The sequence below is a fragment of the Asterias amurensis genome, chromosome 8 (assembly GCF_032118995.1).
Source record: "Asterias amurensis chromosome 8, ASM3211899v1".
Classification (NCBI taxonomy): Eukaryota; Metazoa; Echinodermata; class Asteroidea; order Forcipulatida; family Asteriidae; genus Asterias; species Asterias amurensis.
This window is the reverse complement of record NC_092655.1, coordinates 20,461,899-20,480,250: the sequence shown is the minus strand read 5'-3', so window position 1 is coordinate 20,480,250 and position 18,352 is coordinate 20,461,899. Positions and strand designations below refer to the sequence as shown.

Below are 18,352 nucleotides of genomic sequence, written 5' to 3'. Positions count from 1 at the left end.
CCCGCCCTCTTCCCAACTTGTGTTTCCAACATTTTTTATGTCAAACCAGCCCTTTCCCCCAAACTTCTTGGAGAGAGGCGATCGGTATCGGCTGTCACCACCATAAACATGAATGGGTTTGACATTCTTGATACAAATATTGTGAGTTTTTCTCCTCTTTTTACAAGGCCAGTCGACCAAAATAAACTGCCCCCAGGGGCATGTGGCAACCTACTCCAGGGGCTGAAACAAGGTTACCCCCTTTTCACAGTCCATAAGGATGGGTATCATCAACTACATGTAGGAGTCAGGCTGGCAGAGCAGAATACACTTATTTCTGAGCATTTTTACAAATTAATTATGGTTAAATTCGATGTTGTTGAGGGCATAAGTGTCATGACCGGTTTCAAACCCAGACTCTGCTGCTGACAACACCAGCAGTCCTTGGCTCCGGAGAACTAGCCCACTCGGCCATGACACATTTTTGCTATCTTCTCAACAAGTATGTAGTCACCATACTCACTTGAAACTTTCAGTGCATCAATCAAGGTTGTAGCTTGACCATTTTGAGTGATGGGCAATAAGTCCAAAAAAATTCGAAGTCCACCAAGGCGAGCGGATCAACAAAATTATTCCTGTTTATTTGTTTTATTGCTGAAGTGCAAGCTTCAGGCAAAATGCCAGATTTCAAAACATTTCATAAGGTGTTAGTGGGCCATGCAATAAGTTGAATGGCCTTTTGACTGTGTTCTTTCTCTGTAGCCTTATCAATAATAGCTGTGTCTCAGATCAATGCACAGTGAACAATATTTTAAAAACTGTCCTGGGCAGCACAATGTATTTTGCTCATTGAGTATTGAGCGTTACATTACGTGTCCTGGGTAGGCTCACCCAGCACCACCCATCGTGGCTATAACACTGGTGGATGCTATTGATTGGTCACACAGTAGGAGGGGTAAGTTCACCGATGGCTACTTACTTATTGACATTTCATCATAGAGTGAACCTGTGCGATCAGACTCCACAGAAGGTCTTCTTGGGTCTGGGATGATGATTACCTCTGAAGTATGACAAGCGTTATTCCAAGCACCTGAACAAAAATGAAGTAGGTACAACATTTATTTGTAGACCCTATTTAATTTATTTTTGTTTTAAAGGGTCTATGTAACTTTTGTAGGACAAACAGATTTACAATAAACTTACACAGTTTGAAGATAATGATAGTAGAAAGCTTCCCTGAAAATACTACGTGCTGAGGTGCTGTAGTTTTTGGGAAATGAGTAAAACAATGTCATGAAAATAATTTTCGTCTCATGAGACGAAAATTATTTTAATCATTTACAAACGGATTTTCATGACATTGTTTTACTCATTTCTCAAAAACTATAGCACCTCAGTAAGTAAGATTTGAAGGGAAGCTTTCCACTATCATTATCTTCAAACCCTGTAAGTTTAATGTAAATCTATGGACATTTTGAAAAGGTACCCAAATCCTTTAAAGGTACGGGACACCTTTGGTAGTATTGTCAAAGACCAGTATTCTCATTTGGGTATCCCAACATAGTGTATGCAAAAAAAAAACAAACCTGTGAACATTTGGGCGCAATTGGTCATAGAATTTGCAAGAGAATAATGAAAGAAAAAAACACCCTTGTTGCAATACTTGGTGAGCTTTCAGATACATAATAAAAGGCTTCAGCTGATGAAGGGGTGTACAAAAACGGATTTCCGTTTAAAATCGGATCCATAACTAACATGGCATTAAGGTACCAAAAAGCTGCCGTTACTTCGGGTAGAGAACACTGGTTGCTGTTGATAAAAGTACAGTGGTTGCTAGTTGCTATGGATAAATGGTATGTTGGCTGCGGAGAGTTACGTAGATTGGTTGCTAAGGGTATAGTATCCTGGTTGCTATGGATACACTGAAACGTGCTTGCGTGGCTTTCGAGTAAAAATAACGTATATATCATGTGACATTCTCCTATAAACCACATGTTAGAATTCGGTGTTGACAGGTTTCCTCACTTTTTCAGTCAGGGATATACAGATGTATGTAGATAAAATTACAAAACTAAAAAATAATTGCAAGCTCCAGAGATTAAGTTTTGCTTATAAGGCATCCTTGGTCTCATTACCGGAATTTTAGAATCCAATAAGGCTTACATGGCACACGTATCTAGAATTCAGATACAAAAGTCGCTTGAACAAAGGGACACTAGTTTTTATTCTAGCTTAGTTAACGGTTCGTGATTACAGGCAGTCGGGAGTCGGCCATCAACAAAATTCTACAATTGTTGGGATGGGAGACACTTCAGGACTGTAGTACCAAACTCAGACTGACAACTTCACATGAGACACACAATTACAGTACACCATAAAGACACTTGACACCTTTGGTAATATTGTCAAAGACCAATATTCTCACCGGTGTTTCTCAACATATTTGAACTTAATATAAGTCGTCAAAAGTGCGACAGAATAATGGAAGAAAAAACACCCTTGTTGCATGAAGTTGTGTGCTTTCAGATGCTTCAATCCGAGACCTCAGCTGAGGTCTCGAAATCAATTCAAATATTTTAGTGAGAAATTACTTCCTTCTCAGAAACTAGTTACTACAGAGGGAGCCGTTTCTCACAATGTTTTATACTATCAACAGGTCTCCATTGTTTGTTACCAAGTAAGTTTTTTCTGCTAACAATTATTTTGAGTAATTACCAATAGTGTTCAGTACCTTTAAGACTGACTATACATTCATCCAGCCGGGTTTAAACACATCAATCCAGACCCTTTACCTACAAAGTCATAACTACTAACAAAGATTGTTACCATCATTGACTCTACCCAAAAGAGCAAAAACCTAAATGGATTTGACTTCATCCAGTCTTTCACACAAAATTCAAGCAGGCCCTAGAGGGTATGCTGCGAAGGGAATCCTTTCTAAAAATAGTTCATACTATCAGCAACTACAGTCCTTCTCACCAAGGAAGTTTTAAAGGTCATTCATAAATACCTCAGACAGTTTCGCTCTTCCTATTGGTGGAGAGCACGTCACGTGGGTGTGTATAAACCTTTGTTTATGACCGGTAAAAAGTGTTAATTCATGGGCGTGACACGCGACCTTGCACCTGTTCTTTTAAGACAGTTTCTTCATTCCTATTGGTCGAGAGCAACGGCTGAAACAGTTGTGCTTCATCATGTGATACGCGCACAGCATTCCCTTAAAAGGACTTGTTTACCCGAGGGCTGTGGAGGGCTTTACCATTTCATAGCTGGAGGGGTGTTGTGTTGAAAGAAATCATTTAACAATTATAATTTTTGCATTTATTTTACTTTTTGACCAAAAAGTGATGATGTTTTTGACCGAAAAGGTATTTATTAATGGGAATCAAAGTGTGTTGAATCGGTTTTCAACTAGTGGTTCAAACCCGCCGAGGCCTGGTTTTTTATAATTTACCGTGACTTCGTCTCGGTAAAATTATCAAGAGCCAGGCCTCATTGGGATTAAACCACTAGTTGAAAACCTCTTCACCACACATTGATTCCCTTAATAATGTTTGGAGTATTTACCAATTGTGATGCGATCAAGCGTTCATTGGAAATATCATTGGAAATATGGAGAAACAAGCCAAAACAGGCCAACAGGGGTGAGTGAAATTTTCACAAATATTTCTATTGTAAATTTGAAAGCCAAAAAAGAAATATATATATATATATAGGTGACATAGCCACATATGACAACATTAATTAATTATCAGTACCTTGATTTGTTACAAGTTGTTCGAGTGCATCACGCCATCTTGACATCTCCTCCTTGCTCTGTACCGCCAAGTGGTGGCGCTCTTTATTCTCGCTGACTTCTAGAACATGAGGATGTGTCACACTGGACTTTGACGAAGCGGCTATCAATGTATCCTACAGGAAAAATTCACAAAAATATCAATGAGTTTTGCAATTTTTTGCACAGCAAAATATTTAGTAAGTGTAGCACCCACCTGGGTGATATGCTTGTGGATATGTTATCATAGAACTAGGGTATACAGTGCTTAAAGGCAGTGGACACTATTGGTAACTACTCAAAATAATTAATGGCATAAAACCTTTCTTGGTGACGTGTAATGGGGAGAGGTTGATGGTATAAAAACACTGTGAGAAATGGCTCCCTCTGAAGTGCCATAGTTTTCGAGTAAGAAGTAATTTTCCATGAATTTGATTTCGAGACCTCAGATTTAGAACTTGAGGTCTTGAAATCAACCATCTAAACGCACACAACTTCATGTGACGAGGGTGTTTTTTTCTTTCATTTTTATCTCGCAAGTTTGATGACCGATTGAGCTCAAATTTTCACACGTTTGTTATTTTATGCATCAGCATTACCTCACCTGAGGTCTCGAATTTAAGGTGTATGAAAGCACACAACTTATGCGACAAAAGGGTGTTTTTTCTCCCATTATTCTCTTGCAACTTCAAAGACCAATTAAGTTAAAATTTTCAGACACTGGACACAATTGGTTATTGTAAAAGACCAGTATTATCACTTGGTGGATCTCAACATGCATAAAAATAACAAACCTGTGAAAATTTGGGCTCATTGGTTATCAAAGTTGCAAAGAAATAATGAAAGAAGAAAAACAACTTTTTGCGTTACTTTGTGTGCTTTCAGATGCCTATTTGACTGAGAATTACCTCCTTCTCAAAAACTTTGTAACTTCAGAGGGAGCCGTTTCTCACACTGTTTTATACTATCAACAGCTCTCTTAGCTTGTTACTAAGTAAGTTTTTATGCCAACAAATATTTTGAATAAATACCAATAGTGTCCAGTGCCTTTAAAATTATCTGGGTCGAAAACTAATGTTGCTTGATCACAGTTAACCTTTAACACGAACTCCGACAAATAGTAGTTCAGTGTCGGAGACTGGCTAGAAATAGAAAATGCGTAATACCTTTGAGATTGGAATGGTGTACACAGGATCCTCGCTGATGAATACTTCCTCATCCCGTAGTCTCAGGTCACCGTCTCTTAAGACCCCTCTCAGGTTTCTCCAAGTTTGAACGCCTGCAGTCGTCTACTCAAAGAGAAAAAGTACACCATTAGTAGATCCTGACGATGACTAGAGCAAGCTAGTCGAAACGTTGGGAGCAATCCAAGAACTGACTCCGCGGGTAGTGCAGTTAAATACGATCCTATAAGCTAAAGTAGTAGTCCCTGCCAATTTTGTATACCTTCCGCCCGGGTAGTAGTTAAAAAGCAGGACAGTTCTTTTCAGGACTGAGAAGTCTCCCTAACATCTACTCCGCAGTAGTAGAATAAAGATAGACAGTTCTCTAAGAACAAACTCTACCTGGCAAGTAGATACACACATGGTGTTACCGTAAACCAAATATAAACACCATTATTGGTTCTCAACACTCTTTGTAGTGTGGATCAAGTTTTTGCCCATGACATAGATCCCTTCTCACTGTAAATAAACCACAAGGGAAACTGACTGGGTAAATTTTGAAATGAGTTTTGGGTTTGAACAAAGAATTGACTAGAGTGGGATTCGAACCAACGACCTCCGGATTAACGTGCCGGCGCTCTACCAACTGAGCTATCTTGCCCTATATTGGTGGTGTCCCTATTTTGTCAATATCTTTGTTCGGTGGTGCCAGTCAGAAGCCAAACAGCCAGTCAGAAGCCAAACAACCTTCTGACCTTCTGACTGGCACCCCCGAACGGGCAAGATAGCTCAGTTGGTAGAGTGCCAGCATGTTAATCCGGAGGTCGTTGGTTCGAATCCCACTCTAGTCAATTCTTTGTTCAACTTGTTCCAACTTTGTTCAATTTGTAAATAAACTTGTAATATAGTTGACATGTAGAAGTTTCAGCTTCATTAGACTTAAAGTTTTTTGAAAATCACAGAGCAATGTTTTCAGGAGAGTCTCACAAATACAATGTACATGCTATAACAATGTTTGTCTCACAAAGATAAAATTATTTTGGCGACATTGTTTTACTCATTTCTCAAAAACTACAGCACCTCAGCAATTAATATTTTAAGGGAAGCTTTCTACTACCACTATATTCAAACCATGAAAGTTTACTGGAAACTGTTGACATACAAATTGTGGCGTACAAAAAGTACCCAAATCCTTTAAAAGGGGTCAAATTCTCTCATAAAAAAATATTTGCGGCCATTTTTAGGGCAAGAACATAATACCACAATTTGCCATTTTAGTTTTTATTTTTAAAATGAGAAAAGCACTTGACAAAATATGGCTTGATAGCCCTGTCGGCATACCTGAGGTCTTCGTTTCAAATCCTGCCCTAATGAATTTTTCTTTGTTCAATCCAAAGTTGTTTTAAAATCTCCCAAGTCTGTTTCCCTCGTGGTTAGGTAAACAAGTGAGACCAGTCAGAAATTGCAATTTCCTTCATCAAAAAAACAAAACTGTAATTTGTGTCGGGAGGGAGGGAGATCAGTGTGTTTTACCTGTAAAAGCTGAAGACTTCCCTGAGCTAAATCTTTGGCGATGCAATCTGGCTGAGCAGCAAACCGGCAACAAAAATTACCAAATAGCGGCAGGCAATGATGACGAGTGCTTTCATCTGTGAAAAAAATAATTGAACAATTTAGGAATAAAAATCATAACAACAAGTTGGCCAAGGTGTTCTTATTATTATTATTATTATTATTATTATTATTATTATTATTATTATTATTATTATTATTATTATTATTATTATTATTATTATTATTATTATTATTATTATTATTATTATTATTATTATTATTATTATTATTATTATTATATTATTATTATTATTATTATTATTATTATTATTATTATTATTATTATTATTATTATTATTATTATTATTATTATTATTATTATTCACTGGGATCTGTGTAAGAAATGGGGTGTCCAAGTGACTGCAAAATGGTACGAACACGTTCAGAGAAAGTTGCAGAGACCAGGTCATGACAGATCCTATGGGACTTTAACATTCAGACTGATCATGTTGTAGAACAACAGCATCCGGATATTGTAGTCTTGGATAAGGCAAAGAAGATGTGTCATCTCATTGATATAGGTGTGCCGGGAGATATATACAGGGTAGCTTCGAATGAGATCGAAAAAAAGATTTAAAAAAAAACGAAGATCTGGCCAGGTTTATTATCAGTTATTGTTTAAGTGTTATTTTCAACTTGTTACGTAATCCGTATACATGTATGTCGAGACCAATTTGAGAACTGACTCCGTGGTAGTGCAGTTAATTAAGATCCTATTGACGTTGTGACCTATGTTTACATTCAAACCGCCCTCTGTTGACAAAACACTCTATACGTCATGTTTCGCCGGGCAAAAAGACGCATAGTCATGGTAAGATTGCATATACTTTCTAGCAGGCTGCCAAAACACAAAGGTTTTGCCCGGCGGTATGCGGGCGAATCATGTTATTGTTTTCGTGTGACGTCAGAGGTCACATCGTCTATAAGCTAAATTAGTAGCCAAATTTCTATACCTTCCTCTCGGCATCTCTCAGGTATTAGTTAAACCATAGAGTAAGGACAGTGGTTAAACAGGACAGTTCTTTTCAGAATTGAGAAGTCTCCCGAACTTCCGATAAATCTACTCCGCGGTAGTAGAATAAAAAAAGACAGTTCTCTAAAAACAAACTCTACCTGGAAAGTAGATACACACATGGTGTTTACCGCAACCAAATTTATATACATCAATACTTATACAAAGTTTTATCTGTTATTCTTTTTAAATGATACCTGCAAATGGCGGTTATTAGCTGTTGGATATCTAATAAATAATACTTGCCATTTTCCATGTTCAGATCATGTGTCTTTATAACAGTGTTGGCTTCATCTAGCGTCAGGGTGGATCGAGCAACGAGCCTGAAGCCGGTTGTGCCTGGTGTCGTTGGTACACTGACGAGCTCCTCATTGGACTACAACATAAAACAGTGTCGAGATTTGATAAAAATGGGTCTGTCAACACTTCTTCTTCTTCTCTCGTTTGATCTCTTGACAAACGAGAACGTTTATTTAAAGCCATTGGACCCTTTCGATTCAGAAAAAAAAAAAAAAAAGTTCACAGATTTACAAATAACTTACAGGGTTTACAGAAGGCAATGGTGAAAGACTTCTCTTGAAATATTAGTCCATGAAATGCTTTCCTTTTTGAGAAAACAGCAAAACAATATAAATTCTCGTTAACGAGAATTACGGATTTATTTTTTACACATGTCATGACACGGCGAAACGCGCAGAAACAAGGGTGGGGTTTTCCGGTGTTTTCTCCCGATTCCGATGACCAATTGAGCCTAAATTTTCACAGGTTTGTTATTTGATATACATGTATAAGTTGTGGTACACAAAGTGTGGGCCTTGGACAACACTGTTTACCGAAAGGGTCCAATGGCTTTATTTAAATTTGTAGTTTAGTGACTTCAAGCCACTTGATGACATCCTCAACAAGGGCTGTGAGTCACTGCTTGCCAGTGTGGATATTCAACAAACTACAGATAATTACAGCTCAAATTTTCACAGGTTGGTTATTTTATGCCTATGTTGAGATACACCAAGTGGGGAAACTGGTCTTTGACAATTACCAATTGTGTCCAGTGTCTTTAAAGGCATTGGACACTATTGGTAAAAACTTACTTGGTAACAAACAATGAAGAGCTGTGTGAGAAACGACTCCCTCTGAAGTGACGTAGTTTTTGAGAAAGAGGCAATCTCTCACTCAAATAATAAAAGACTTCAGGGGCGGATTGCACCAAGCGGTCTTAAACCAGTCTATGCGCTATAGCCGGTTAACTTGAGACGCGTTTAGACAGTCTTTAATTATAGACCGATTGCAATAGCGCGGTCTATAATTATAGCCAGTCTTAAATTTTAAGCCTGCTCTGAGCTGGCTATAATCGGTCTTTGTTTTGGTTTTTAAAGATGGCGCTGCATTTGTTAGTTGTAGATGATTTGATACAAAGAGCTCTAGGATGAGATTGTATTTTAGAAATAGATTACACCCATGGGAGGCATTATGATGATGATCAAGGTGACTGTATCGTAAATGTATGTTCCCAAAAGTAAAAATGATACAACTCACAGATTTGATATCGGATGATTTAAACCAAAGCAATAAAAACAATGCCGTACCGCCATTTGTTCGTGTTTCATTACTTTTCACCGACTTATCTAAGACCGGCTTATTGCAACAGGCTTAATGACTAAGCTAAGACCGTCTAAGGCAGATAGCCTGCTATAACTGACTGGTCTTAGACTGCTGACTAAGACCATTTTATTGCAATCCGCCCCAGGTCTGAAGCCTTTTGTTATGCATGTGAAAGCACCCATGTTTGTGCAAAAAGGGTGTTTTTTTCTTCTATTATTCTCTTACAACTCAAGATTTTCACAGATTATGAATATGTTGAGATAAACCAAGTAAGAATACTGGTGTTTGACAATTACCAATCGTGTCTAGTGACTTTAAGATATTAGGTTTGTAACATGGACAACCTAAAAGTTCATTTTATTTTGACAGATAATGTAACCATTACCGGGAATGTAATAGGCTGTTAAAAAAACAGGTACGAAGCCTGCTTAATTATTTTTGGTTTCAAAAGTCCTACTTAGCAATTTTTTTATTTTTATTTGGGGGGGGGGGGGGAGGGAATTTCCAGTTTAAAACGGAGAAATCACTTTCCTGCATTACAGAGGCGCAATAGGTCTTAATTAAACAACTTTTGAGTAAATCTTTTTATTAATTATTTGTGTGAATCACTTTTCAGCCAAAAACAAACCAACTGTCCTTGTTATATACAAACAACACACCGAAAAATCCAAGTGGAGTGAAAAGAGAACACAACGTACCCCGCTGGATAAACTAGTCTGCAGTTTTCGTCCGACGGATTTCCCCACCGAATTGGAGAAGGAGTTGATTTTCCTGCGGATCTTTTGAGGTGTACTGGCGATGGTCATGTCGTCGTGAAGATTGTAGGAATAGACCTCGAGGGTAAACTCAAATCCCGGGGAAACATTCTCACTGAAATATGAAGAAAAAAAATTTAATAACAATAAAACAGGCTTTGAATTTGACGTGCTTGACAAGTGAAGTATTTTGAGCCATCTTGCACCAGGCACGTAGGTTGGCTTTTAGAATAAGGAGGGCAAATAACAATAGACAGCACATACATCATGAACATTTCAGAGGACCTTGAAGAGTCCCATTAAAAAAAAAAGGGAAATTCTATTGCTTTTCAATTAAACTAAATTTTGATTTTCAGCTATTTCTTTAATAATAATAATAATAATAATAATAATAACTCTAATAATAAACATTTATATAGCGCCAAATCCATCAAAAATGCTCCCAGGCGCTTTACAACAATAACAACTTTCAAAATTTTAACCACAAAAACTAAATAATAAAAAGGCCCAAAAATAAGATCCGCAAAAATAAGATCCACAAAATAGACCCAGCCATCCACACCACATTTCAATCGGACACAAATTTCTCAACATATTCAGAAGGAACCATTTGAAGCAAGCCTGATACCACACAGAGGCAACAAAGATGATTTCCCTCATGCCCCTTGGTCATTAACTTGGTGCCCTTAAAAGGAATTTCGATTTCTCCCTGAGTACCCTTTACCAAGGAGAAAATGCCTTAAAGACCATGGACACTATTGGTAATTGTCAGGACAAGTCTTCTCACTTGCTGTATCTCAACATATGCATAAAACAACAAACCTGTGTAAATTTGAGCTCAATTAGTCATCAAAGGTTGGAGATAATAATGAGTGAAAAAACACCCTTGTCACACGGAGTTGTGCGCTTTCAGATGCTTGGTTTCGAGACCTCAAATTCTAAATCTGAGGCCTCGAAATCAAATTTGATGAAAATTACTTCTTTCTCGAAATCTACGTCACTTCTAAATCTGAGGCCTCGAAATCCAATTCGATGAAAATTACTTCTTTCTCGAAATCTACGTCACTTCAGAGGGAGCCGTTTCTCACAATGTTTTAATACGATCAATCTCTCCCCATTACTTGTTACCTAGTAAGGTTTTGTGCTTATAATTATTTCGGTAATTACCAATAGTGTCCACTGCCTTTAAGTACCCAGGCCCTTTCAAAAACGAAGCATACAAGCCTGCCTTAGTGTGTCTGTATTTGAACAAATAAATTAGGGCCCAAGTAATAAGAAAGGAAAGAAATAGAAAACATATCTCAACAAGAAAACTGATAGTAAATACTCAGGCTGATGCCTCAAAAGAGAAACTACAAAAAGGTCAATGTCAGCTTTGAAACATTGCATGAACAAAGTAAAGACAATGGTAACTATGGAAACACAAGAAACCAGATTTTTTATCAGGAACCCACAAACTTAAATAACCTCTGGTGTTTCCTAGAAACCCTTTACAACATGTACAAAGATTCACACAAACTAGTACAACTCACAACAAGCTAAACGTTTTAAATGTAAAATTATGATGATTTGATAAGACGAACATACTTTTCAGGAAACCATTTCCTCAGGATCCCACAAAATTAAATAACCTCTGGTGTTTCTGGAAACCCTTACAATTGATTCACACACAGTAGTACAGGTCACAACAAGCTAGCATGTTAAATCTAAATTGACGATTTGGGCCCAATTTCATAGAGCTGCTTAGCACAGAAATTTGCTTCAAGCATGAAAATTCTGCCTTGATAAAAACAGAATTACCAGCCAAATTTTCACATGCTTTTCATGTTGAGCAAACATCAGCTGAATACCAGTAATAAGCAATATGCAACAAATGGACATTTTGTTGGTAATCCTGTTTTTATCAAGGAAGAAATTTCATGCTAACGAATTTTTGTGCTTAACAGCTCTATGAAATTGGGCCCTTATAAGACGAACATAATTTTCAAGAAACCATTTTTGACGCTTATGTTTGATGTAGGTGAGTCTTTGTTGAACCAAACAATTATCCCAACAATCTCATTGAAGAGGAAAAGTGGAATTTGCTTCCGAAGCCCCAGATTTCCGATTGAATAAATACACTCCAAGGAGACAAGCGAGCATTTGTGTTGCCGTGGTTTCCAAGTAGCTTTTGTGACTCTGTAAATAGGTTAGAAGTCTGTGTTGCTGTGGACTTCTGAAAGGCTTTTGTGACTCTGTAAATAGGAATAGAAGTCTCTGCAGTTAATGAAGAACGGTGGTAATCAAATTAATTGATCCCTTGTTTGAATAATGGTCTGTCCGGGGGACAAAGGAGTCCGGCAATCCGTTATAATGAAATTTTAATGTCAATTTTACAGCGATTCTCAGATGAGTGTTAATGTTATTTGTACAGCCCTTGTCTCTGTAGTCCCATGGCGAGCTTTTACTTCACGTAGCACACTTGACTCTATCATTAAAATCTTATTTCAAAGTATTCCTTCAAACCACTCCGTCTCACCGTAACTGAAAATCTGTCAAAACATTTACAGCCATCTCAAATTATCATCTCTATTGAAAAATAGGTGACTAACGGACGTAGAGTCTTTCAAATGGGTGGAAAAATGTCAACGCTACATCGATGCTACAATCTCTAAACACAAAACGAATTGCCAAAGAGTTAGCACTCAGCTCGGACAGAATCTAGTGAAACTGTGATAGTTAAAATGTTCTCTTTTACTTGTATGTTGCTGCTGCATCGGTGCTTCAATCTCAAAACACAGACGACTTAATGGTACAAAAGAAATCAGCGCTGAGCTCAGACAGAATCTTGTGAAACAGTGATAGTTTAAATGCTCTCTTCTACATGTATGTTGTTGATGCATCGATGCTTTAACCTCAAAACACAGGGAACTACCGGTACAAAGAAGTCAGCGCTGAGATTGATTAGAATCTTGTGAAACTGTCATTGTACAGCAGTACTCTTCAATGCTGTTTGACAACCTCTCCCTGTCCTCTTCCGAGTTGTAAGCTGAGAAACAAAGAAACATGCCACGTAACACCGCCATCACTGTGGTCAATACAGTCATCGGATGCAGCGCCATGCTCGGAAATGCATTGGTGATTTTCATCACGACCGTCCGGCGAAAGAAATTCAGCTCCTTTACCAATCGTCTCATCCGCCACCAGTCAATCATTGACTTTGTGTCGGGCGTGTTATTACTCCTGCTGAAGGTCGTTCAGCCTACTGAGGTGACCATCGCAGGAACCGAGAGTTTATGGGGTGAGATCGTGTGTCGCTTCATCCAAGTTGACGTCCTTCTGTGGACCGTGAACGTGGCATCTACGTACAACTTGGTCGTGATCTCGCTGGAACGCTTCATGGCGACCTGCTATCCGGTTAGACACAGAAAGTCCTGCTCTCTATACCGGATAAGAATCCTGATGTGTTCAACTTGGGTCGTTGGATTCGTGGACTCGTTAATCGGTCTAGCATTTGTCCACGTCGATCAGGAAGTATGCCAATTTAATCTTGGAAGTCCTCCGGCATCACTCTTTATTTTGGATATTTGCGTACAGTACTTGATTCCGGTGATGGTTATGTTGTTTGCGTACACCAGGATTATTCTCTCTCTTAAACAGCGATTGCTGGGTAGGAATCGCGCAAATCAACCGCCTCACGGTGGTATCCTCTTCAAGGCCAGGCGGAATTTCATTGAGACGATGTTGATCGCCGTGGTAATATTCGCCATCTGCTGGACCCCGTTTGAGATTTTTAAGCTCAACATCTTGCTCTCCAAATCGATTAGCTCAACTGTGTACACGGCGCTCGCCGGATCGTTAGCATGCAACATGTGTATTAACCCGATCATCTATTATTTCAGATACAAACATTTTCGCTTCCAGCTGAAGGAATATCTGCGGGAAAAATTCTGGCGTAATCGCGTGGGAGATGAGGAGCAGTGTAATGGGCCTTCTCTAGCCATTGCAATAATACCATTTAGTGTCTAGTTTTTGACGTGTCGATCATGACCTAGCCGTTAAGAGCAGAGTGTAGGTTCTAGTCCCAGTCGCGACAAATGTGTCCTTGAGCAAGACACCTAACCATGATGGCTTTGTCCTTCGGATGGGATGTAAAGCCGTTGGTCCCGTGTGCTGTGTATGGGCCTTGTCACACGAGGCAACTTTTACAGGCAACTTGGATGCAACCAACTGCAGTGCATGCTGCAGGACCACTTTAGTGGGGCACAAGTCTTTTTTCAAACATTGTCTTTCGATCAACAAGAAAAATATGTGAACATTGAAATGTGAATGCCTCCCCTTCTTGGAGATTGCCTGGAACTGGTTGCTTGTAAATTGCCTCGTGTGACATGGGCCTAAAAATACTCAGTGCACTTAACGAAAAGAGAATGGGGAATGGCCCCGGTGTTCCTGGTCTGATCGATAGCATAATGGAAGTTTCTTGGCCGAGCGGTTAAGAGAACCGAATTCAAACTCTGGTGTTTCTGATCAGCAGAGTGTGGGTTTGAATCCCCAGCCATGACACTTGTGTCCTTAAGCAAGACTCTTAACCATTGCTTTGTCCTTCGGATGGGATGTAAAGCCGTTGGTCCCATTGTGTAACGCATGTAAAAGAACCCAGTACACTTATTGATAAGAGAAGGAGTTCGTCCCAGTGTTCCTGGCTGTGGCTGCTAAATGCGCCGTAGCACCTTGGGTCTCAGAATTCATCACTGCAACAACCTATCTTTCTGAAAGTTTTTATATACTCAGCGCCTTGAGTACCTTGTTTGGTAGTTATGTGCGCTATATAAGACTTTGATATTACTATTATTAGTGTAAATTTATGGTAAAAAGTTGGAGTAGTTAGCATCGTGTTTATTGATTTCAATATACAGGGCTTCTTACTTGGAACAAGGAGGTAGATAAGATGTTTAGTTTGTTGGTAACCTTATTCTGTAAGCATTGTTTTCATGTGCTTAGCTACATGTACTTTTTGTGCTCAAACAGCTCTATGAAATTGGGGCCAAAGGTGGAATGTAGGAGAGAATTTTTAGTGTGCAGGTCTTTTGTCTTTTGTTGCTTTGTATTTCTAAACTTATTTTGTAACTTATATAGTTTTTAAATTGATTGTGTATACTTGTATTTGGCCAGTGGATGACAAGTTTCTATGTTTTTTAACGTGGACAATAAATAAATCTATTCTATTCTATCTATTCTAGAAGCAATCCTGGGGAAGCAACAAACACCACATAATTTGTTTCTGTGTAATAATCTTTGCTTAATGGGTCAAACTTACAAAACAAAGGAGTCGCTGAATGTGACGTCAGTGGAGGTTCTATCTACATTGGTAACCAACTGAGTATCGAAGATGTCTGTACCCACTTTGAGTAGACAGAAGACGGCATACCGATGATGATCTGAAGAGAGTGGGTCAAAAGAAAAACAATAATTAAGGAACTCTGAATTTTACTTGAAGAAATCCAAAAAGATCTTAAAAGGGACACGTGGCATTGGATCAGACGAGTTGGTCTATGGAAAGGGTATGTAACCGTTTGTTATGAAACGCATGGTTAAAAAGATGTTTTAAAGTAGAATAATGATCCACAAAAAACCACTACATGTAACACTACATGTAACACAGTCGGCCATTTTGTGGAATCAAAAATTTGACTCCACAAAACGGCGTGCCGTGTCAAATGTAGTTCACGAAGTCCGTGCAATTTTTGACAAAGGTGTTATTTCTCGCTCAAATATTAGAGGCCTAAAGCCTTTTGAAACATCTGAAAGCAAACAAATTTCTGCAACAAGGTTAGTTTTTCTTTCATTATTTTCTTGAACCTTCGATGACCGATTGAACCCAAATGTTCACAGATTTGTTATTTTATGCATGTTTAATATGTTGGGTTACACCAAGTGAAAATGAATACTGGTCTTTGACAATTACCAAAGGTGTCCAGTGCCTTTAAAAGTCAGGTTCCCTTAAAGCCATTAGACACTTTTGGTACAGAAAAAAGTTCACAGATTTACAAATAAATTACAGGGTTTACAGAAGGTCATGGCGAAACGTGCGAAAACAAGGTAGGGTTTTCCCGTTATTTTCTCCCGACTCCGATGACCGATTGAGCCTAAATTTTCACAGGTTTGTTATTATATATAAGTTGTGATACACGAAGTGTGGGTCTTTGGAAAATACTGTTTACCGAAAGTGTCCAATGGCTTTAAAGGAACACGTTGCCTTGGATCGGACGAGTTGGTCTTTGAAAACCAGTTGTAACCGTTTGTTATGAAATACACATGGTTGGAAAGATGTTTTAAAGTAGAATACAATGATCCACACAAATATGCCTTGAAATTGCGGGGTTTTCCTTTTGTTTTGCAAACTAACACGGTCGGCCATTTATGGGAGTCAAAATTTTGACTGCCATAAATGTCCGACCGTGTTAGTCGACGAGGTAAAAGGAAAACCACGCAATTTCAAGCATATTTGTGTGGATCATTGTATTCTACTTTTAAAACATCTTTCCAATCATACACGTATGCATCTTATAACAAACGGTTACAAACGCTTTCCAAGTACCAAATCGACCGATCCAAGGCAACGTGTTCCTTTAAAGAATATTTGAGTTTGGAAGTGTTTTGAATCTTTTGCTATGCAACAGGGAAGTCCCCAAAGATCCCCCCCCCCAAAAAAAAACAAAACAAAATCTGGCCTTCAGACTGGTGAAAAGGAAAGAGGGCCAGACGCTGGGAATCCTGTTCAACATTATGAGGAAGAACGCTCTACTAAAGAATATAAGGAAAAATAACTTCTTTGTTTTTGGAAGAGTATATTCATTTCCACTCTCTTGCCTTTAGTGAAGCATCTATCCAACAAGTCTGTGAAAACTTTTGTGGTAACAGTCTGTCAAGTGAAAACAGTTTAGGGGGTTTTGAGGTATTTTCTTTTTTTTTTTTTTGTGGGGGGGGGGGGGTTGGGGGTGGGGGCGTTTTCCAAGGATTTTTTGTTAACAAAATCTAAGCATTGCAATTTGTGCCGTCTTCAAACGCTTCTACTATGTAATATTCATTGTTTTAAGGTAAAATATTTAATATTTTTAATGAAAGTGTTTTTGTAAACTGTACGCTTCAGCTTTTAGTCGCTGTAATGCAGTGTTTTAATAAACCATAGATAATAAAAGAAATAATTTCTTCAACTCTGACAACAAAAGAGAAAATATCTCTCTGAAGGATTGATGTTGGTATTAAATAATAATAACAATAACAATAACAATAACAATAACAATAACAATAACAATAACAATAACAATAACAATAACAATAACAATAACAATAACAATAACAATAACAATAACAATAACAATAACAATAACAATAACAATAACAATAACAATAACAATAACAATAACAATAACAATAACAATAACAATAACAATAACAATAACAATAACAATAACAATAACAATAACAATAACAATAACAATAACAATAACAATAACAATAACAATAACAATAACAATAACAATAACAATAACAATAACAATAATAATAATAATAATAATAATAATAATAATAATAATAATAATAATAACAATAACAATAATAATAATAATAATAATAATAATAATAAGACTTGTAATGCGCACATATCCACCCTGCTCGGCGCAGTAAAAAAAAAATTAAAAAAATAAAATATAAAAAAAAGGTAAGTTTTGAGAAGAGATGACAAAGACAAGATCTAAGATTAAGTGGTAGAGAGTTCCAGATGCATAGTTACCATTTATTTATCAAATGAAACGCACAAAAATATGTGGCTGTGCTTGAAATTATGAGCTCTGACCCAGTTGTTACCGCTCGAACCCTCTATACATGTAAATAGGGGGGGGGGGGCAGAGGTGCAATAACTAAGTGAAGCCCCAAGCCAGCTTTGATTTTGATAGTGCCCTAGAAAGATCAAATAAATTAAGTTAAAGCATTAAAAAAGAAGCTAGTAGAAAAAGGGGGTCAGTTCTTACCTCCTCTGTTTCGAATATGATCTACGTCTCTCCAGAAAAGAGGAATTCTGATGTCTGTAAATTAAATTACATAGTTTGTTAAATAGTTAAATATTTGTCTGGTCAAAAATCTGACCACAAATCTTTAGGGGAGAATGCTTTGGTGTTTAATGTGTGGAAAATCATGCAAAATAAAAGTAATAATAAAATTGCAGCCAATTTTTGGGGTTTAGCTCCTGGTATTGCTCAAGGTTACATGTATATGGTACTAGGTGGATTTTACCTTTTTATTCTGTCTCTGAACTCCTCAGGCAAAACTATTTTGTCAAACTAACAGAAACAGATGTTGATTTGTGACAATATTTCAGCCCAGACTTTCTCCCTTTTTTTTCTACATTATTTAGGACAAAAAGAGGATTTTGAGGGTAGAGGAATGTTTACCAGGCCTTAAAATAACCCAT

General features: G+C 37.7%; 1 protein-coding gene across 2 annotated transcripts in view; it reads right to left on the bottom strand.

The window, feature by feature from the left end:
- The window catches only part of LOC139940543 (rhotekin-like), a 54,171-nt gene that overhangs the window by 5,827 nt on the left and 29,992 nt on the right, over positions 1–18,352 (bottom strand). For both annotated transcript variants that reach the window (XM_071936847.1, XM_071936846.1), the window contains 8 exons: positions 17,913–17,966; positions 15,197–15,317; positions 9,844–10,015; positions 7,790–7,919; positions 6,451–6,566; positions 4,921–5,043; positions 3,738–3,891; positions 959–1,069 (listed from right to left, as the gene is read on the bottom strand). In XM_071936847.1, coding sequence (XP_071792948.1) covers positions 959–1,069; positions 3,738–3,891; positions 4,921–5,043; positions 6,451–6,566; positions 7,790–7,919; positions 9,844–10,015; positions 15,197–15,317; positions 17,913–17,966 — 981 coding nt within the window. The remainder of the gene's footprint in view (positions 1–958; positions 1,070–3,737; positions 3,892–4,920; positions 5,044–6,450; positions 6,567–7,789; positions 7,920–9,843; positions 10,016–15,196; positions 15,318–17,912; positions 17,967–18,352) is intronic.